Genomic DNA, 23,762 nt, shown 5'->3' with positions numbered 1-23,762 from the left:
ATTTAGATATTAAAACTAGATATTAAATATTAGACTGAGGTTTAGACATTAAAATAATAGAGCGCTGAATATTTCCAGAAACTACGCCAAAAGTTTTGTGACATCATTTTGATTTGTAGAGATTTTTCTGGTTTTTTTACATTAATATATAATTTGTTGGCTTTTGCGCACTTAATTTCTGGCGAGGATTGGAATTTGGGAGCAAGCAACCTTTGAAAATAAGTTCGAGCATGGAATTTTTGAATTATCGAATCGATGAGTTGATCGTAACATCACAAGAGTTCACTTAAGGAATACCTTTAAGTTGTTCTAAACCTAATGTAAGCAATAAATATAGTTTTCGACTGAAAAGATTAAAGTAATCACGCACTGTAAAAAGCGAAACAACTCTTTTTTTTTTTTTCGTGTATATAATACTGTTCTTCTTATATATAGAAAAATTCTATATTTCTCTAAATATTAGAAATATGGAAATAAGTCAATGCGTCATGACATGTACGTATGCTACATGTCAGCCTTTAAAAAGTATTGCAGAGCTTGAATAAAGAAACAAAAAACGTTAATTAAATAGGTTTTGTTTTATACAAGCGCCTTTTATCATTGGTAAATAAAAAACAATTTATCCAAAGGAAAACCTTGTATATATTAGACCAGTTTTTCGATTATCTCCTACAAAAAGGAAGGAAATTGGAAAACTTAATCAAAAGTAAATTTTTATGCAAGTTTAGTAAAAAAAAAAAATATTAGTATTATCTATAGCAAGTAAATATACGTCTATATGTGTGTGTATGTATGTATATGTGTATTTAAAGATTTATATGTATGTTACTGTGTGCTGCGAAATCTGATTTAAAGTTCTCAAAACTACATCCTTATAACAGGTAATTAATTCATCCTTAAAAACAATGCTTTTTTCATAAAAGAAGCATTTCTACTTTAAGTTGATCTATATTCTTATTTCAATCAGCATGTTACGCAGTTATAAAAATAAAGTATTTGATAGATTTATTCTTTGTTAAAATATTTTCAACTAATAACATAGTATTTTTGTGTACCAATAAATAATGATTTGGAGAAATGTTTTCAATTGCTTCATTGTCTCTGAGATGTGTTCATTATTATTATATGATATATGCGATAATTCGAGTTTGTGAATATGACATATTTATTTTCACATCGACGGCGAATGTTTCTTGCCAATTACACAAAAATTTGATTTTTTTTTTTTTTTCAGAAAATATGCATGAGTGTCAGGCAGTAAAAATTACATTCACCTTTAGAATTACTTCTATTATTTTTAGCTGGGGTTCAAGTATTCAATAATCTTTTTCATTGAACAATTATTAGTTTGAAGATTTATCTTATGTTTTGTTCAGGAAAGGTGTGTATTGGTGTATTGAGAATACGGCAAAGCACACTAGGGCTATCTGCCTAAGGGGAGGGATGCCTTTCGTGGAGGACTTTCTAAGGGAAACTGGCTCGTATACACGTTACACATGGGGAAAACCACGAAAACGCCCATGCAGCCAGCCCGTTCGTAGGATTCGAACCTCGGACCGAACTACCAGTGTTCAGCGATTTTACCGCTCGGCCGCTGGTGGGCCTTGTTCAGGAAAGGAAACTGAGACTCAGAGTAACAATCTTTTTCATCTTTATTGAAATTAATAAGCAAGTTTCAGAATGCGAATATGAACAAAGAACGCGATAAATTATATTAAAGTTTTCCTATAGTTTTCATCTTGTTCTGAAGTTCACAATGAAATTTTATCGTAAAAAGTTACAGTTTTGTTTACGGAAATAAAGTTACATTCATATTTTTAAATCTGGCAGTTCCTTGTAGCGCAACATACGTTTGATAATGTTAGGTAATTATTCCTAAAGTGTTAAATACATTTTAAATCTTTATTCCAATGATTATGACTAGGATGGTAGTAAACGTGAAGTGAGATAAATTTGTCTTTATCCAGAAACTCAGTTGTTTCTATTAAGCAAATGCTTACTCACTGCGTAGTTATTTCGCCGATTAAAATATTAAAAACATTTTATTTATTAGAACTACTAACTACCATATGTGCTTCAGTAATATTTAAATTTTTCATTAACATTATTATAGCCTGTTTCACCCTAATGGATAAGTGCATCACATCATATATCGAATTACAGCCATATTTTCTAGCTCCATTTTACAATTTTTATTGAGTTTAATTCTTATCTGGAACTAATTTAAATAATAGAGCAGTTTAAAATATTAGATACTAATTTTATAGCTATTATGTTCATTCAAGAAACTGCACTAGCTTGTTAAGTTTCTACTGTAACACTCCTTCTCGTAATTCCAGTGTTAGGTGTTTCAAATGCCTTTCTGAAAGGCCTTAAAGTAATCGTATTAGGCAATTAAGGGACCTCAGCTAGTCTTTATACTCCATTAGCAAAATTTACGGTTTATGATATTTAAACATACTATTGTCTAGTGAATAAATGTAATTGGAATTTAGAATTCAATAGATAAGATAGCTTTAGAAAGCAATTTGTATCTGTCTGATTTTGTATTATGTACACATGTAAAAGAAACCCGTCAGTTTCAACACGAAGAAGCATGATGGTGAAAGAATTTTAAGTTACAGTCTGATACTGTCCTGTTTCTATACTGTGAGTAAGTATTCTGCCCCTAAAGACGATAAACTCGCTTTAGCTTGTCTCCTGATATGTATTGATATTTTTATCGCTTTAAATCTGCGGCATATTCAGGTCGATCAATCGTTTTTAACAGTTCTAGTCTAATTGATTCATAAAAATCGTTACGAGTTTTGTGTCTTAAAAAACGTCTAACTTCGAAACTTTGCACCCCTCACAGTGCATTACAACGAAATTCAGTTTTTTAGAGGAGTTATTTTCCGCATATGTTTCCTTAAAACTGTGGACATGTATTCTTCATGTACCTATATGCAGGAATCAATATGCTTAGTGCTTTAATGAAAACGTGTTTTTAGATAATGAAGTTAGTGTTATCTGTATAAAGCAAAAACAGCACTTGAACAAAATTATGTAAAAGTATGCGGAGATATTAGGTTATTTCGAAGCAGGAGAGATGAAAAATGAGCAACACCCTCGCCGAGAATCGAACCACGGACCTCTGGAATACGCGCCCAGCGTGCTAACCATTACACTACGAAGGCATGCTAAGAAGGCGGAAAGAAATACCTTCTAAGTACTCAAAAGCGCAAATTATAAGAGATAATTTTATTACTCTATTGTCTACGCTTTATGGAAGAAATGCTAAGCGTTTATACATTAAAAAAGTTTTTAGTTTGAATTTTTTTTTTCTGTGTGCAGTTTATTAAAAGGGGGATTTTTTAATAAGAATGCTTTATAGCGTGTCCACAGAAGTCCTTACACGGCGTTTATTTTAGCAACCGTTGGTCCTAGACACGTGCTTCCATTTACATAAATTTTCTAAATGACTGGAAGATTCAGGTTCTGGCATTTTAATTTAAAAGTCATTTTTGTAAAAATTGCAAAATTGTATCAGATAGTGTGTGTGTAATATAAGAACTATATAAATAAAAATTCCAACTTAAGTTTCCAATGGTCCCTTAACTTTTCATTTTAATTTGGATGCTTCTCCTTTCTGTTCTAAAAATAGTGATTGCTTAAAATAAACTTTTTTGCACTTCTCCATTTGAGATTTATCATATGACTTTTACAAACCCAGGTGATGTAAATGGTTTTGTGAATAAAACTCAAACAGCCAGTAATAATTTTAGAGCTTTATTAATTAGCCTATCAAAATTATATGGAAATCGAAACTGGTCCACTCTAAGATTTTGTTCTGAGCACATTGTATTTCGTAGCCCACCACCGGCTGAGCGGTAAAGTCGCTAAACACTGGTAGTTCGGTCCGAGGTTCGAATCCCGCGAACGGCTGGCTACATGAGTGTTTTCGTGGTTTTCCCCATGTGTAACGTGTATACGAGCCAGTTTCCCTTAGAAAGTCCTCCACGAAGGCATCCCTCCCCTTAGGTAGATAGCCCTAGTGTGCTTTGCCATAGTTAAATACACCAACACATTGTATTTCGCATCTGCTTTTCTTGCTATTAAGACAAAGCTGTGCTGCTCTCTTGATACCTGAATAGTATAAATATGTTAATGTTAAATTCTGGAATAGATACGTGTAGTCCGCCAACTTAATTATGGCCGGAAGTGTTAATTTAAATTAAAAATGAATATTTAAATCTGCCTCAGCTGCTAAGTTTATTCTTTATTACGCATCTTCTATGTATGCTGCAATATCTGTGTCATCAACGACCTTTCATTTTATCACTGATATGTATGTGTAGATATATATCTAACTCGGATTATTTGAGGAAATAAACGTGTGTAAAAAACTATTTTAAACTTAGTTAATGGCAAGAATGTTTTTACTAAAAATTAAAGTTCAAAATAAATTAAAATAATAATAATTAATTAATGATGATTCATTGAAGCAAGGATGACTTCATTAGGGGTATTAACCCTTTCTTCATTAGATGTTTCTATTGAAAGGAGTACTGATTAACATTTCTGACATTCTAGACCATATGAAAGCATATTCATTTAAAATTTTTATGTGTTATTAATTCTCAAGCAACTCAGAAAATAACGCTACATTAAATCAATATGCCAAACTTAAAACTGTTTACATTAAGTAAAAGAAAATATTCAAAAATGAAGTAAATTAATAAAATCAAAAATCGCAATAAGAAATATAATTAAAAGATCTAGATATGAATCGTAATGTTGCAAGCAATTATAAAAATAAGCCAACAAAAACATCAAACAATCATTCACTGCAAGTACCCTCCTATTTCTAAATTTTTTTCATATAAAAGTAAAAATTAAAAGGTATTATTTAAGAGTCACATTGTTATTGAGTAATGGTGCCATGAACATTAAGAACTGAAATTCGACCTGGCAGTGCATATGTTTGCACTGTTAAAAGCAGCCATATAACTAATTATTATTATTATCTATTAATTTTTATTTTAATTCAATTTGAACTTTAAATTTTTGTACAAACTTTTTACCGTTAACTAAATTTACAGTAGTCTTTTGACACCACATTATTTCCACAAATATACCTGATTTGACAAATATACAGTTTTATAAATTAAATTATTTTAATTTTATCTGCGTAAGCGCTAAATTTTAGCTTTGAAAGTTCATATTATACTCATGATTTGAAAATTATTTTTATATGCATATAACTTGAACGAAACTCTTTTCCTAAATGGAATAGTTAGAAAGTTTTCAGTTACCATTTAATTTTTTTAACATTTTGATGAAATAATATTAAAATTTAAAATTATTTATTATATGCCCGTTTTAGGAAATTTTGAGTTTTAGTTGCATACCTTCCAAGGTAAACTTAACGAACCTTAAATTAGTGTCATAGGATGAGAAGTCTGATCAGGAGGTGGCGTTAGTCATAAACCAATTTACAGTCAACTAATGAAGAATGAAGAGTACTAATGAGGCTGCAGGCGAAATGAGACTGTGTCAAACTGAAGCATGAACTACTTAACACTCATTAATCTAGTGTACTAGAAAAGAGGGCTATCATGACACCCAGTGGGGTATTGGCATACGACTGTCACTCTAACCGCCCCAGATCATTAGGTTAATTTGATTGTCGATAATCAGTTTAATTATCTATTTCCTTTCAGAAAGTGTCAAAATCACGATCGACTTTGAGGTACGGTTTTACTGAAGTGTACTCATTTATATTAAAAATACTTCGACTTCTTGCACGAGCGTCATGAACGTGGAACGTATTACGATGGGAATGTGAACCACGAAATTATTCCCTTTGTAATATATGGAGAGCTTAGTTAGCTAGTTTGTTGCCGCAGATTATTTTATTTGAAATTATCTTAAAGGATTGAAAATTCGTATGGAGGAGTTTCAAATGTGGTAATTTTATTTCAGTGCGTGAATTATGTATGCATGACTAATAAGATGATAGCTATATATTTAGATTACTTGACAAGATAAATATTTGGCAACTAAATGATAAACTTCACAATAGATATTTCATATAATAATTTTCCAACTAGTAATTACTCACATTTACCAGCTTGACAATTTTCCTTTTACCTTAGATCTAGCATTCATTCAATTTTTAATTTCATTTTAAAACATATATTAAAAAGATTTGCAAAATAAGGCATTAAATGAATAAAAAGTTATTATTATATTTTTGAATCTATTGATTAAGAGAGTTCGCTTTATGAAATTTATATGATTGATGCTTTTTAGTATTGCACTTAATCTAGGAAAATTGTACTTTACAAGAAAAATAGAATCAAAATTTTTTTCATTCGTTCACAAATTATATCTAAAGCTAAATGTTCCTCCAGAATTAAAAAGTAACACTGTAATTTTACAGATTATAAAGTGTTACATAGTATGTAATTTATTTTGTATTAATTACAGAATAATACAGTATTATACACTAGAAGTTACATGAAATATAACACAGCTTCTTACCATTTTTTTAATTTTGTATTTAGTATTTAAAATACTAACCTTTTCCCGTGGGCTATAGGGTCCAATTTTGAATGTATTTTGGCCATTTAGTTACTTATTTTAACTGAAGGGAACAGAAAAACAAATTGAAAGGGTATTGCACTTCCTAATTTATATTAAGGAGTAAATTTTAAATCTCCATAGTTTACTGAAATTTCTTGAGATACATTTAAAGTAGTGAACGTGCGGGACATATATGTCCCAGCCCCCGGGAAAAGGCTAAAGCTATACTAAAGTTATCAGGTTATTCAAATATTTTTGCTGGAACGCATACTTTCATGAAGGTAGTATTTAAACAAACGTTATTATGTTAGAACTGTGTTTAACAGTTCTCATTTTTTAAGCACTTGATACCATCGACACAGTATTTGCTTTCGTCTTAAAAGTACCTCCCTAGTTTATCTCAGAGGATGCAAAATATGTCTTCCTGTAACCTCAACAACTTTATATTTTTGAATACGTGCCACTGCTTCTCTCGATCTTTCAACACATCGACAGGTTAATTAGTTACTAAGTGATAAATGTACTATGTTCAAAACTAAAACGAGGAAATTCAAATAACTAATTTATAAATTAATAATAAATACTTTCCTAATACCACGGTGTAAAACTGGGAAATAATAGTTTACACTGTGTGAAAATAAAAGAAGTTTTCGATGAGGAAGACCTCTATGACGAACTAGTTAGCATTTATTGATAATGAAGTAATTGATTAAGATAAATCAGTTAGTCCACTTTAAAATGGGAAACCGCTTTTTATTAAAAAAATCCACACATTCTGATGAAAGCATTTTGTGTAAATTTATCTTAAACATTTGTTGATTCTTAATTCATAAAGTAGTTATGGTAAATTTTAGTCATTTTTTGTTTTAATTTTTTCACATTAATAATGACTAATTCTTATTTCCTTGTTATTTTTTTTATATGTTCAGCTGTTTTTATTCATAAATGCCATCTATCCTTTACATTTTCATTCTCTGCTTAGTTTCGCTTTGATAAAGTAGGTCATTCTGAATCTTAAATTATTTTATCTCAGATCCTTCGCTATTCTTCTTATAAATTTTGTGTCAGATATTGTTTCAGAAAATTGAAATTATGGGTTGCTATTTTGTAATTATTTGACTATTAATGAAATTTGATCTTGAAATTAAATCTCATTTAAAAAAATCTTACTTTCGAGATTAAAAAAAAAAAAAAACTTATAAAAGTCTCGGGTATTGTCATTTAACAACGGTTTCTACTCACATTATCAGACATGGTGACTGTTCATCGAATCGAATGAACAAATTAATTTTCTTATGAATAACAGTTATACGGCTTCATTTCGGTACTGTATTTTCAACAGTTGGGTGCATTTTCTTTTCATGATTACACTCTTTAAAATATTTAAAAATTAGAAATAATAGAACTATACCTCATGCTTGAATGAAAATTTAGCTTACTTCTGTTTAGAGATAATATCATCGTTTTATAACGATGATATTATAAAATATAATAGTAAGTAGCACAACATGAGAAAATAACACGATATAGGAATTAATTCTTATCACCTCTATTTCCAGATTTTATGTTAATTTTATTCGATATTCGAGCCGCTTTCTGCATTTCAAGCTATATTTTTTTTTACTTCCTATTTTAATTTCGAAATATTAATGTGCTATTTTTAAATTAATTAAATTAATGGTTATAAAGAATATGCTGTAGGAAGAAACATTATTTCAAACCCTGTTTGTATACACCGTGTCTAAAAAAACGTCCTTACCTGACTTACTCCGTGGCTAAAAAAACATCTGACTTTTCGCCATCGTTGGTCGTAGACATGTTCCAACTGCAAAAATGTTTTAATGACGCAAAGATTCGTGTTTTTGTATTCTTAAATTTTAAAAATATAATTTTGTGTAAAATGCGAAATCTAACGTTTTACATGTTACTCTGGTCCCTATACTTAAATTTAGGAAAATTTCGTACTTTTTATAAAAAATAAAACAAATGAAGCTTGAGCCTCATGCGACAAAAATTGACCGAGATATTTGATATTAAAATCAAGAATTATATTAAGGGGATGTACACAATTTTAATAATGAAATGTTTGAATTTTTTCGTAGCCAAACATTGTTTGGAAAAAATTTTCTGATTTTAAGAGATTAAGATTGACTTTTTTTTTTTTTTTTTTTTTTTTTCCCTCCCCTAAATGGAAATTTTTATTATTCGCAGAATCTTACAGAACTTGTGTTCAAAAAAGCACTGGCAGACTTCAGTATTAGCCCACCGCCAACTTGTAACATAATTTACATGAAATAAAAATAATTTTAGTTTTATGAATTTCCCTATGATCATTAGATAATAAATCTAAAACATAGAAATCTTAACATTAATAGCATGTTTCCAGCGCTTAAAAGCTTATAAATTACTTGTGGGAAAATTCTTCCTTCGTACTAAATGTCAAAAAAAAATTTATAAAAGAAGACACAAGTAAATCACGAAAGAATATGATTTAATGACATTTTTAAAGGAGAAAAAAAAAACTACCTCTATTTAATCTAATTCACTTTATAACCGATCTCTCAATTTAAATTGAATATGACGTCAAAAATCGCAGATTCTGAAATTAAATATCTCGATCAGTTTTTGTTGCATGTGAATCAAAACTTTTGTGTTTTATTTTATATTACGAGTGCAAAATGTTCTTAAATATGAGTATAAGAATCGGAGGAAAGATCAAAAGTTACGTTTCAAAATATTTACAAAATTTATTTCTTTAAATTTAAGAATACTAAAATATGAGTCTTTGCGTCATTTAAAACCAATTTTGTAATTGGAAGTATATGTCTACTACCAACAGTTGAGAGAATAAAGGTCGGATAAGGACTTTTATGGACACAGTGGTATACACTGCTTTTACGTTCTGTGGGCATTTAACCTTTTGCCATTTTGATAGTCTTTTTGCTCATCGGCATAATCGTACCGCGTTTGGACAGCCCAGACCCTGGATGATTTACGTTATTGCTATTGATTATCGTAACTTTTTTTTTAAATAGTTGTTTTCTTCAAATATTTATTAGCTAGATTTCTTAATTAAAGATTTTTTAAATATCATCGAAACCTTAGGATAAGAAACATGATTTCGTTGTTTATTTGACTGGCCTTCCAGACAGACAAAGGCTAATCAAAATATTCTTGTTATACACTCATTTTTGCATTCTAAATTTGAATTATTAAGAGTCACTTTGATTATGCGAATGTGTTTCCTAATTCAAAACAACTAATTAAATGTTGGTAAAACAAAATAACGTGAGTTAATATTTCCAGTGCATATCCCAAATAGGACTTCACCTCTAAAAATATTAGCTACTAGCAAACGCCGGTGTGATTAAGCTCCATCTGAAAATTAACTATCGGCAACAAAAACCATGCACGTGAAAGTATGTTAAACACATCTCCTTTCTAGAAAATTAATACTAACAGATGGAAAGTATATCATCTAAGGAAAAGAAAATGTTTAGCTTTCCTATGAACAAACAAACAGTTAGTACAAACAACTTAACTTTCTATGTTAAACTTGAAAGAGAGAATTCTTGCATGTATCTTGCTGCACAAATACTAAACAAATAAATAGAATTATGGTCAACTGGCCACTATTTTCTGTGTGGAAGATACTATCTTCTGGTTACACGAAATGAAAGCAGTCAGTATGCTTCGGGTCGATATATTTAGCTGCCACGGTTCACCTTTGGGATATAAATGATAGTCACATCGGTCCATTTCTTATCTATCTAATATAAGTACATAAATAACAGAATGATGTTGAAAGTGAAAGAAAATTTTCAGAATATGAAGACGAATAACAATTGATTGAAAGTAATAAACATTCTAAATCAAGGCTAGTGATTTTATGCTTATTCTTCATGCGAAAACCTTTCATTTGTGAAATAAAAAACTGCGTTTTCTGAACTGAAAACGTACATTAAATTAGCATTGTCAAAAATAACAATTGGAAAGAGTTATTTTGAAGAAGAAGTTTAAAAAAAAATGAAATTAATGTAGTTTTAATTTCCGTATTCGAAAACGGGGGAAGTTAAAGCTATTAATTGACAAAACATTGGTTTAATATTAAATAAGACAGGAAATTAATTACCTTTATAAATCCTTTCTTTAACTAGTGACACTATGAAATTATTTTGTGGGATTTTGAAATACTGATTTTAAGATTTTGAGAATAGGTCCATATTCCATCTTATTAAAATGCGGATTAGGCGACCCTACCTCATCAGCACATGGTTTATTGAAGGTGTGCTTTGTTGACAATCGAAATCCAATCGCGGGAGACAGCGTGATTCTGTTGATCAAAGAGCGAGCATAGGCCTATCGCATGCCGAGTGGTTATCAGTAAAACCAACAGATGAGAAGAAACAGCTATTTGAGAATAGTAGCGCTCAATCTTTACTCGTTCATCATGTCCGAACCAAAGAAGAATTCGCTAAGCGAAAGAGCTGTAGCATTTTCTGTCGACGCTTTGCTTGGTTTCAAAGAGAATACGAACAGAAAAAGTTTCACATCTCAAACTTGTGTACAAGACTCAGGTGAGTTAAAAAATTATACATTTGTTGTTATTTTGATTCAGATAGTTTAGAATTTTTTAAAGTTGTTTTTGAGTTTTAATTAATAACTCGGAGAACATATTGGCATGTTCAAATATGTAGTGTCATGTTTAAATATTTCCGCAATTAAATTAAGATGATTTTCAAAAATGCTTTGTAGTTTAATAATGCAGCTTAGAAAGTATTTTCCCCCCGTGGAGAATGAAATTAGATATTAATTAAGTATTCTAATTTTTTTTTTGTATTCTTTAAAAAAAGAAAGAATAAGATAACAATGCTTTTCTTTTCGGTGTTAATTTCTAAAGTGTGTGTTCGTTGTTGATTTCTAATTTTTTTGTTTCAATAAAGTATTCCAGCAAACTTCCTTATTCTTTAAAATACACTAGATGAATACGAATAATAGCTTTATCTGTAAAGATGCCGGTTTTCAAATATTACGAATTTCTAATGATTTTCATGTGAAACTCTTAATACTGCGTACTTCATCGTGTTAAGTTCAGTTTGTAGATCGAGTAATAGGGCTACAGCGCTGTAAGATAAAAAGTAGTTTTGTAGAACGTGTCAGAAAGGTACAGAAGATTCTTACATAAGTGAATGAAACCAGGGGGAAAAAGAATATAAATAATAAAGTAAGAAATTTTCTATAGTTTTGTGGAAGAGCAGCATTTTAAATAAATACTGAACACGAAATATTTTAACTATAAACACCTCACTCAGAGGTCTTTTAAGAATGAATAAAATGGCCGATAATTCTGTGGTTAATTTAAGTTTTTAATTTCAGAATGGCTGGTTATTTGCCATGAATTTCAGTATAGAAGTCTGAAACTCTATAGAAAAATCTATAAATATATCTATTTATATCTATAAAAGAAAAATCTATAGAAACATATATGATTTGTGAGTAAGTCCGAGCGTATGATTTATTTACTAGCAAGATGACTTACAAATTTCTTTAATATTGTACATAACTTGAATAAGGGAATTGATAATTTCATTTGAGAAGAAGCATTTATGAAAATTTCTTAAAATATGTCACTGTCTTATTACTTTTAAAGCGAAGGCAGAGTAAAAAGGAATAAATATTTGACACTTATCCAAAGCTTAGTATGGAACTCCTTAGATATGCGTAGATGTGTGAAATTTTAATCAATAATTGTCAGAATTCAACCTGCATTGAGGTTATCTAAATTTAAAAAGGTCACTGCATTTGGTAATGCAGGAAATCTGACTTTTATCCTCAGATGCAAGTATGAGAGATCGCATGTTTGTTACTTGAACTGCAGTAACATGCAGACCGAATTAAAATGAATACGAAACAAAAGGAAAACTGTGCCCACCAGCGGCCGAGCGGTAAAGTCGCTGAACACTGGTAGTTCGGTCCGAGGTTCGAATCCCGCGAACGGGCTGGCTGCATGGGTGTTTTCGTGGTTTTCCCCATGTGTAACGTGTATACGAGCCAGTTTCCCTTAGAAAGTCCTCCACGAAAGGCATCCCTCCTCTTAGACAGATAGCCCTAGTGTGCTTTGCCATAATTAAATACGCCACGCCACACCATGCCAAAAGGAAAACTTTGCTAATTATTAATTTGACTTCGCATGCTACTATTGTATGTGCTTCACAGTTTAATAGTATGAAATTAAAAAAAAAAAAAAAAAAAAAACTGAGTTCCGTAGTTATACATGGAATATGAAAAAATTTAACTTTCTGTAATTAAACTAAGGAAATGATAGATGAAGAATGTTTGAAATACCTTTTAATGGTATTGTATAGTCATTAGGTTAATTGGAAGCAGAAAATATGAAAAATATGCAACCGCCTTCGCCGGGAATCGAACCACGGACCTCTGGAATACCGGTCCAGCGTGCTACCGTTACACCACAAAGGCACGCTAGGGAAGTGGGAGAAATACCTTATATACTCCCTTTTTTAAAGGGCAACTAGGGTTTTAGGGGACCTAGTCGCCAACTCCTGGGTGCGGAGAATCATCATCCACAACCCTTTTAGTTCGGGCGCCACTTGTAGAGTCATTAGAATTTTTTTGGAGGCCGGAAAGATGAAAAACTAGCAACCGCCTTCGCCGGGAATCGAACCACGGACCTCTGGAATACCGGGCCAGCGTGCTACCGTTACACCACAAAGGACGCTAGGAAAGTGGGAGAAATACCTTATAGTATGAGGTAATGAATACTTCTTTTACTGATAACTTTTCTTACTCGTAGGCAGAGAATCTAACATGTTTTCTTATTGAACTGAAATTTTAAATGTAAAAGGAAAAGTATATCATCACCAAGAAAATTTTTCATGGTGTAGAATTCGACAACAGAAGATTAAATGTAGTGTGCTGAAGCTGCGTGTTTTAAAATCGTACTGGAGAATCGGAAGTAAAGTTAGCTGTCTTTAACGGTGAGTATGTAGGGTCATTAAGTTATTTTGAAGGAGGCATGAAAAATGAGCAATGCCTTCTCCGCGACCTCTCGAATACGCGCCGATTGTGTTACCGTCACACAACGAAGGCATGCTAGAAGGATAGAGTAAATAGCTTAAAAGTATACAAGCAGAAAGTCATGCTGTAGAAAATTTTTCGTGGAAAGTCATGGTGTAGAAAATTTTTCATGGTGGATTTAAACATTGTAAGTCGAAAGATGTGGTGTATTTAATTATGGTAAAACACACTAGGACTATCTGCCTAAGGGGAGGGATACCTTCGTGGAGGACTTTCTAAGGTAAACTGGCTCCTATATACGTTACACATGGGGAAAACCACGAAAACACCCATGCAGCCAGCCCGTTCGCGGGATTCGAACCTCGGACCGAACTACCAGTGTTCAGCGACTTTACCGCTCGGCCGCTTGTAAGTCGAAAGAAGCCGAATTTACAGTTATAGTCCATAAAATAAAGATAATCAGTTTACAGATATATACATAATGTTTTTGCAGGATTTAATATGAGGAAAAGTGTACTGAGCTGTATTTTCTCTATTTTAGAGAATATAACTACTCTACTAGCTCGTTTTCAAATGTAAACGCTGAAAAGAAATAATTTCCAGAATCCTTTTGATAAACTGAACGTCTTATAGTTAGAACAATTTCATTAATTCATTGAAATTCTAATTAACGAGAGCCTTATATATATATATATGCTCAAGATGTCTTTTTTGAGTTACAAAGAAAAGAGTAATGTTGTATATATTCATACATAAATAGATAGATAGAAAATTGTTATTTCGATGAAATTACAATCTACAGTAAATTTTAAATATTTTAAATTACTTTTCTATTTTAATTTACAGTAAAGAATGTTGCATAAAACGCATGAAATTACGGCTTTACCTCAAAAGAATTTTATTATGCAAATTTTTGGTTGCAATGATATCCATTAAACGATGTCATACATTCGAGTCTGGAATATGTGACTCTGCTTCTGAGTTATGTTTACCAATAATTCAATATTGCGCTAACCTGTTAAGATATAGCCTTATCCCTAGACTGAAAAAGACAGGAAGTAGTTGATTTTGAGATGTTCATGCTGCAAAGGAGTATCACTATTGTTTAAAATGCAAAAAAGCCTTTTATTCTCAGTTTTGGGGAAGAAGGAGAATAAAGCGTCGTTTTCGGTACAAAAGGTACTGTGATTTTTGACGATATGAGTTCCTAAGGTTAGTGTGCACAAAGAGCACTGGGTGTCACTGGCGATAACTGGCATAAAAATGTCTAATGAAACGCCGTTTCATTTTGTTCTCAACGTCTAAGTCGTCTTTAGGTACTCGTTGATTGTGATGGCCCTAGACTGAAAAAGACAAGAAGTAGTTGATTTTGAGATGTTCATGCTGCAAAGGAGTATCACTATTGTTTAAAATGCAAAAAAGCCTTTTATTCTCAATTTTGGGGAAGAAGGAGAATAAAGCGTCGTTTTCGGTACAAAAGGTACTGTGATTTTTGACGATATGAGTTCCTAAGGTTAGTGTGCACAAAGAGCACTGGGTGTCACTGGCGATAACTGGCATAAAAATGTCTAATGAAACGCCGTTTCATTTTGTTCTCAACGTCTAAGTCGTCTTTAGGTACTCGTTGATTGTGATGGCCCTAGACTGAAAAAGACAAGAAGTAGTTGATTTTGAGATGTTCATGCTGCAAAGGAGTATCACTATTGTTTAAAATGCAAAAAAGCCTTTTATTCTCAATTTTGGGGAAGAAGGAGAATAAAGCGTCGTTTTCGGTACAAAAGGTACTGTGATTTTTGACGATATGAGTTCCTAAGGTTAGTGTGCACAAAGAGCACTGGGTGTCACTGGCGATAACTGGCATAAAAATGTCTAATGAAACGCCGTTTCATTTTGTTCTCAACGTCTAAGTCGTCTTTAGGTACTCGTTGATTGTGATGGCCCTAGACTGAAAAAGACAAGAAGTAGTTGATTTTGAGATGTTCATGCTGCAAAGGAGTATCACTATTGTTTAAAATGCAAAAAAGCCTTTTATTCTCAATTTTGGGGAAGAAGGAGAATAAAGCGTCGTTTTCGGTACAAAAGGTACTGTGATTTTTGACGATATGAGTTCCTAAGGTTAGTGTGCACAAAGAGCACTGGGTGTCACTGGCGATAACTGGCATAAAAATGTCTAATGAAACGCCGTTTCATTTTGTTCTCAACGTCTAAGTCGTCTTTAGGTACTCGTTGATTGTGATGGCCTCTACATCCAGCACTTTTAGAGGTATTTTGAGTTGGGTGGTATTTGAAAGCACCGTTCTGATGAATATCATTTTCAATAAATTGTGCATAATAAAATTATTCGAAAAAAAGAGAGAAAGGAAAGGAAAAGAAACTCCATTTTATTTGTTTCTGTGCTAAGTGCTTTACTATGCATGACTGAATCTTTGAAATAATCATTTCCCCCCCCCCAAATCGTTCCTGATTTTTAGACTATGCTTTATAAATGATAAAACGCTTTTTCCGTCAATATAAATGTTATTTCTGTCACTAATTTCGTGCAGATGAGTTTCCGAGTGACTGTCAGGGAAAATGTTAATAGGAGAAAATATAATAGGCAATAACTGTCAACGTTTCACACTTCATTTAATCTTTTTTTCAAATTAACTTTTTAAATGTTCGTTAAAAAATGTCAGTATTTTAATTTACAAATACTTTTATTGATGCGACAATAAAATGTTCATAGGAGAAAAAACTTGTTTCGTACCTTGTTTCACTCTCTGTCTAATATTTCTTTAAGTAATCTCTTTAAATTTTGTCAAAAAAGTGTCTATTTTAATTTTAAAGCGTTTTTATTGCTGCAGGCAATAAAATTTCATAAATATTTATCGATGCTGAGGTAAAATAAATATGTTCTATAAGAATGTAAACTTTAAAAATAGGTCTTTAAAAATATGTCTAAATAATATTCACATTTAAAATATGTAACTTCAACAGCGTTAACATAATGGCATCTAAATGGTAGATGAGGGAATGCCAGTATAGGAAATGCCAATATGTTTTATATAAACTTATATTTAAATATATAAGTTTGTATTTAAATATATTGGCATTTCCTCATATCGAACTGAGATATAAACTTATATTTAAATATATGTTTATAATCTCAACTTATATTATATTATACTTATATTATTATATTATATTATATATAACTTATATTATTATATTATATTATATATAACTTATATTATTATATTATATATTCACTTATATATATCAAGAGTATCTCAACTTATATAAAGTTATATTTAAATTTAAGTTTATATCTGAATTCGACAACAGAAGATTAAATGTAGTGTGCTGAAGCTGCGTGTTTTAAAATCGTACTGGAGAATCGGAAGTAAAGCTAGTTGTCTTTAACGGTGAGTATGTAGGGTCATTAAGTTATTTTGAAGCAGGAGGCATAAAAAATGAGCAATGCCTTCTCCGCGACCCCTCGAATACGCGCCGATTGTGTTACCGTTACACCACGAAGGCATGCTAGAAGGATGGAGAAACTAGCTTAAAAGTATACAAGCAGAAAGTTCAGCATTTCCCTATATATATATATATATATATATATATATATATATATGTATAAACCAAGCTTATTATTATTAAATTTATTTGAAATAAGGCAATATCGAGAATTAGCCGGGTGTTGCAATTGATATTTGAAGTCACAGACATTCAAAACATTTCATTAACTAAGTTATTTTAGATGAGTATTTAAATGCTTTTGTTTAGATCGATAACATTTTTTAAAGAACAGCAAGAACTGTCGTTACAGTAATTTATTTTGCGTAGGAAATGGGAATCAAATGGATCAATGTTTTGCTGCAATGAGCACTTTCGGATCTCGAGGGATTGGAATGGAACTAATCGACAAAGAGTTATGGACACAGTTTCACAACCTGGGGAATGAAATGATAATAACTAAAAGTGGCAGGTAAGATACGTGCTTTGAATTCATGTCTAATGTTTGAGATAGAAATGGAATGTATTTTCTTGTATGCTTTTCCGAGTTAATAACTTCATCATGAAATCTCGTAATGAGAAAACTACTTAAGTCACATTTTTAATTATCCTGAAACATTGGTTCACTGTGTATGCTTGGTTTCGAACAAAGCTGCATAATTTGCATTATTCTTTTTATTATGTATATGCGTCTCTGAATTTATATATCAGTAGTTAGTTTTCGTTTAAGATCTTTGAGAATAAAACATTCCAAACAGAGGAAAAGTTTCCTAATAACTCAAATCAGTTTTTATTTCTAAAATGTCTGGCTATTCTTGACTACGCAAAGTCTTGCAAAACCAGTTGAGCTTTAGAAACCTTCTAACCAGGGCTGTGGAGTCGGTAGGGAAAATGATCGACTCCGACTCCTGGAATTTTAATGACTCTGACTCCGACTCCCTCATATATATGTATGTAAACATATACGCATGGGTTACAGCTTATTTTTTTAATATAAAAGAAGTAATAGATGCTACAGAAAAAAATAGATGGAATAGCAAATTATTTATATTAATTAGCATTTATTATGAAATAGAAAAACTGGCATTAGTTATTTCTAAGAAACAGTATAGCTTCGGCAAGATCTTTGTTGGAGGCCCATAAATCCGATTTGATAAACTTCAGATCTGAGAAGAGTCTTTCCACACTAACTTGAGTAGGAGGAAGAGCTATTACTTTTAGGGCTACTTCTTTTAACTTTTCAGGATAGATTTTTATAAGTTCTGAAAGAGGTGTCTTGCAAGCGCAATCATATTTCTCTATTTCTTCAAAGGCCGTGTAGAAATCTTTTTTGTATTTTTTCATTTTTATATCGAAAGGCTCTTGGTTCTTTATTATCATTCGCTTTGCCTTAGCTTTTTCAATATTATCCAAAAATATTTCTTAAAATCTAATTCAGCACTAGAAGAGGATGATAGAGACTCAATTGCAATGTCTGCAGTTTGACTGTCCTGATTCGAATTCACCAAATGTTCTGAGAATAATTTCATTCTTAATGAAAGTTCGTAGATGACTTTCTTTGCCTTTTTAATTTGTTCGTCATCCAAGAAAATTCGGTGTTTCAGAGCTACATATATTGAACCCAGCAAGATCTCATTGTCTAGAAAACTAGTTTTTCTTTTCTTTATTGACGAAAGGATTCCTTCTGCAATAAACCCTCCATTTCAGAAAGAACAAACATCCCAGTCTACCATTCTCGCCTCCTGTCAATTCTTCAGATTGAAGCTTTTTTTTGTGGCTATATACGGTGTAAAAAGAAGAGTTTCCAATTGCGCAAGATCATTCCACATTCTTTCTGTTAGTGAAACATTAGGATTATCTACTTATTCTAAAAAAGTTCTTAATTCTAAAAACTCTTTATCGTCAAATATGTATTCCTTATCGCGTTGCTTGATCAATAATTGCTCCTTTTCCTGCTCGCGTCCTAAGAATGGCATCAATTTTAGGAGTTCTTGCTGCTACTGCTGCTTATCTAAATTTACCATGGAGATTTGTAACTAAATGAATCAGTTTAATTGCTAATGGCAAATATCACATCCATCCTTATATTTATTTATTAATATGTCAATAAAACAGAAAATAACTATTTATTAATGTATACAGTTCGTAAATAAAAATAATAACTCAGCTTGTTATTAATTTTTTTTCAATTCATTTAGGTTTCATTTCGAATTCAAACTGTCCAACAAAAATTGGAATCGGAGTCGGAGTCGACCTGTTTTTAACGACTCCAGCTCCGGCCCCTTTTACCCCAAAATCTGCCCGACTCCGACTCCACAGCTCTGCTTCTAATTCTGCAACGTCTTTTCTTTAGAAAATATCGTTATAATTTATAGAAAAATTAGCGCAAGTAATCTTGACTGTTTTCACCGACAAAATAAAGTCTCTTACACTACTAATACATTATATAACCTTTTCTTTTTAAATTTCAACTTTAATTACTTTTCAGGATATCAGTATTTGAATAAGTAAATTGTCATAGTAAAATTCTTTGAAATCTTAAATAAAATTCTTAAATATTTACATTAATGCTTTCCCAAAGATCTTTATTGAAGTTTCCAGATTAAAATTGTAATAATAGTTTCTTTTTTAAATTCGTTACTAATTTTTTCCCCTTTTTCTTTAACAGAAGAACATTTCCTGCTTTGAAAGTACATGTTAGTGGCTTGGATCTCGACAGCAGTTATATTATATGGTTGGATATTGTACCAATGGATCAGTTACGATATCGATATGTTTATAGCAGGTTCGTATCTTAACGCTTCAATGAGAAGTAACGGAATGTTAATGCTAAACCCTTTATATTTAATATAATTCCCTTTGGTCCTTTCTTCTGTTAAATGCTTTTAGTTTCTATGAATGATTTCTCCCATGTTTAGCAAAGCAGAATTCCCAAATATTTAAAAATATTTTTACTTTTTACTATTTACAAAGGAAGTTTTGGGTCTGTGTAAAACAGACTTCACCTGACGTCTTCAATATTTTAGCGGGCATTAAAGGTAACGCATTGGTAAAAGTATAATTCACATTTCATCAAAACAATTAATAAAAATCGATTTTACAGTTCGCTTAATAAATTGTATCTTAATTAATCTGTAATCGACAAAGCGTTATGGACACAGTTTCACAACCTGTGAAATGAAATGATAATAACTAAAACTGGCAGGTAAGATACGTGCTTTGAATTCATATCTAATTTTTGAGAGTGAAATGGAACGTATTTTCTTGTATGCTTTTCCGAGTTAATAACTTCATAATGAAATCTCGTAATGAGAAAACTACTAAAGTCACATTTATAATTATTCTCAAAAATTGGTTCACTGTGTATGCTTGATTTCGAACAAAGTTGCGTAATTTGCATTATTCTTTTTATTATGTATATGCGTCCCTGAATTTATATATCAGTAGTTAGTTTTCGTTTAAGATCTTTGAGAATAAAACATTCCAAACAGAGGAAAAGTTTTCTAAAAACTCAAATTAATTTCTTTTTCCTAAAATGTCTGGCTATTCTTGAATACGCAAAGTATTGCAAAACCAGATGAGCTTTAGAAACCTTCTAACCAGGACTGTGGAGTCAGTAGGGAAAATGACCGACTCCGACTCTGACTCCGACTTCTGGAATTTTAATGACTCTGACTCCGACTTCCTCATATATATGTATGTAAACAAGTTTATGCGATTCTGATAGTTGCTAGTGCGCATGTTTAAAATGTTTGAGATCAGATATCGAAAAACTCAATTTTTGTATCTTTGCCTTTAGGTTTCTAATAGCAATTAATCTTTATTAGATTTTACAAGAAATATATATTAGCATTGTTTCCAAAGACGTCATTATTCATAAATATATTTAAAGAAATGATGCAAAAAAAAAAAAGGTATGTGACTTGTTCTCTTACAAGACAAAATATATTATAGTAATATATTTCACAATAAAGTGGATTCAGTTTGAGCATTATGCTACATCATATAATACATATTGAAGGCTGTGTCTTCAGAGAGGATTTTTTAATGGAAATGGTTGGTATTTAAATTGCACGGGGAGAAGTATCACAGAAATCCTGATGCAAGCTGCGTTACTTTGCCCTGCAATGCACAAGAGAATTAATTATTTTAAGATATATTGCGAGTAATGGACAGGAACCAATTTTTATTCTTACCATCAGCATGTTATTAATTATATTATATGCGTACAATTTTTCAACTAAACTTGAAATTTCATCATTATTTTGTGATTTTGAATGGGTATGAAATACGGGGAAAGAGTACTGAGTATTAATACTCCGGTGAGATAATTTAGATTTGATATAATCGTAGAATTTCTTTCAGAAGCCTTAAAATCTTAAATTCGGTATTGGCCAAAGAATGACTGCAGAAAGTTTTTTTTCTTCTCTCTGTGGAGTAATTCAAAAGCAGTCGAACCAATTAAGTCAATAAGTACTGGTATTTTAGTGCTAAATTTGAATCTAAAAACTTAAATAATGGTTCCGTGCCGTATGTGTGATTTTCCCCAAGTTGTATTGCGAACAGGAGCCATACCCTTTTGAAAGAGTGCGAATCATATTGCAAGGGTACACTAGAGCTCCAGTTATCTAAATTTCATTTATCGTCCTAGGCGAAGTAAGTTTAAGCTTGTTGTTAATTTATATATGTGTTACAAGTAGTATTTTGACTGATTCAAATAATATGAAAAGATCATACAGATACTATGTGTTTTTAAAAGCTACTAGATTAATTTAGATGAGTATATACGACATGTAGATGGGCATGTTGATATTATTTAAAGTTATCAAAAAGGATTTTTTTATTTTGTTTTAAGGCAATAAAAACGTTTTTTGTTAACTTTGTATTCTTTGCTGATATAAAATACAATGAATGAAAAAAACTAAAACCACCTCATTTGCATTAAAATATTTGGTCTACAGAAAAAAAGCACACAAATTATCTGCTTTTCTTCAAATATCCGGTTGGTCAGTATAGTCTGAATATTTGGAGTTTTTTTCATTTCATAGTGTACTACATTTAGGAAAAAATATATTTTCTTGTTGTCATGAAACCTGCTTATGCCGTTAATAAATCAGCTTACATATTTTAATTTAATTCAAATAATACAATGTATCTACATCTCTTAATATTATCTAAATCAAATTCCATCCAATTTAAAAATGCCTCATAATGTTTTGATAAATATATTGTTGCGTGCGTACGGGTTCGTTATAAAATGAATGCACAAGTCCGATGAAAAATGAACAAAAATTTATTATTATCACAACAAAAATGCTTAAATTTTCTCAAATTATCATGCAGTATTACAATATCTCACAGTAGTTTTCTTTTAACTACTCAAATGTCCAATAGAACGTAATTCAAAACAGCTAAAGAACGCTAATCCGCGAATTCGCTACAATCAACAACAGTAGTTTTCTAAACAACAACAAACTAAGCAACTACTACAAACTGAGATGTTTTCCTCCTTTTATAAGATTTTAAAATCACGCGCTAGAATTTTCCAGTACTTTCTCGAAATCAAAAAGAGATATTTATTTATTTAATGCACGCGCTCTTGTATTTTCAATTTTCCGGCTTAGCTTTCTTTTAATATTTGTCACGCGCTGCACTGCGCGAGAAATAAAACCATTTAATTTATAATTGAACTAACATTAGCTTTTTAAATACCAAATTCGTAACACTGCCCCCTTCCCAAGGACTGCACGTCCCGGGCAGTACAATCCCTGGACTGGAAGCAAAACTTACAACTGTGGCATAAATGCATTAATAAGCATTACATTACAATAATAAACAACATGAACAATAAATGCAATACATAAAACAAATCAAATGCTATCAAATACAAATCAAATACACATTTAAAAACAAAATGGACCATGGTCTTATACTATTTACAATTATTTACATTATGTACTATGGCCATAGTAATGAGCTAACCTGTCGTAATGAACGACTTTAGGTTTAGAGTTCGAAGACTTACGAATCCGAACCACGACGTCATTCAGCCTGTTTAGGACTGTGTACGGCCCATCCCAAGGTGACTGTAATTTCGAACAAAGTCCTTTCCGTCGAGTCGGATTCCACAACCACACCTTGTCTCCTTCGTGGAATTGATGTTCAGTAGCTCTTGTGTCGTATCGGGTCTTCATTTTCTCCGTCGCCAAGTTGACTCGCTCTCGTGCAAAATTGTGCATCACTTCAAACCGGGCCTGGAGATCTTGAATATATTCCTCAGACGATGAAGGAGCATCCGGAGGGCGGCCAAACAATAGATCACAAGGCAGACGAAGGTCAAGACCGAAGAGCATCTGTGATGGAGAATAGCCGGTAGTCTCGTGGACAGCACTGCGGTAAGCCAGTAAAAAGAATGGTAATTTCTTGTCCCAGTCCTGTTGGTTTCTGGAAACCACTAATGAGAGGTTATTAAGGATGGTTCGATTGAACCTCTCTACCATGCCGTCCGACTGGGGATGCAATGGCGTCGTTTGAGTTTTGTCAATGCCAAGTAGTTTGCATAGTTCTTTGATTACTGCCGAGGCAAAATTCCTTCCCTGATCGGAATGTAACTGAAGAGGCACTCCGAACCTGGAAATCCAGTGCTGTATCATTACCTC

At 31.7% G+C, this 23,762-nt stretch overlaps 1 protein-coding gene across 1 annotated transcript in view; it reads left to right on the top strand.

Moving 5' to 3' along the window:
• The first annotated feature begins 11,003 nt into the window (after window positions 1–11,003).
• The window catches only part of LOC118202622 (T-box transcription factor mls-1-like), a 91,213-nt gene continuing 78,454 nt past the window's right edge, over window positions 11,004–23,762 (top strand). Inside the window, exons 1-3 of the mRNA XM_085807459.1 lie at window positions 11,004–11,144; window positions 17,434–17,575; window positions 19,772–19,888. Coding sequence (XP_085663585.1) covers window positions 11,018–11,144; window positions 17,434–17,575; window positions 19,772–19,888 — 386 coding nt within the window. The 5' untranslated portion in view covers window positions 11,004–11,017. The remainder of the gene's footprint in view (window positions 11,145–17,433; window positions 17,576–19,771; window positions 19,889–23,762) is intronic.

This window comes from Stegodyphus dumicola, chromosome X1, assembly GCF_044657685.1.
Source record: "Stegodyphus dumicola isolate Sdum_Otavi_A_Nest chromosome X1, ASM4465768v1".
NCBI classification, from domain to species: domain Eukaryota; kingdom Metazoa; phylum Arthropoda; class Arachnida; order Araneae; family Eresidae; genus Stegodyphus; species Stegodyphus dumicola.
This window is presented reverse-complemented; position numbering and strand designations above follow the sequence as displayed.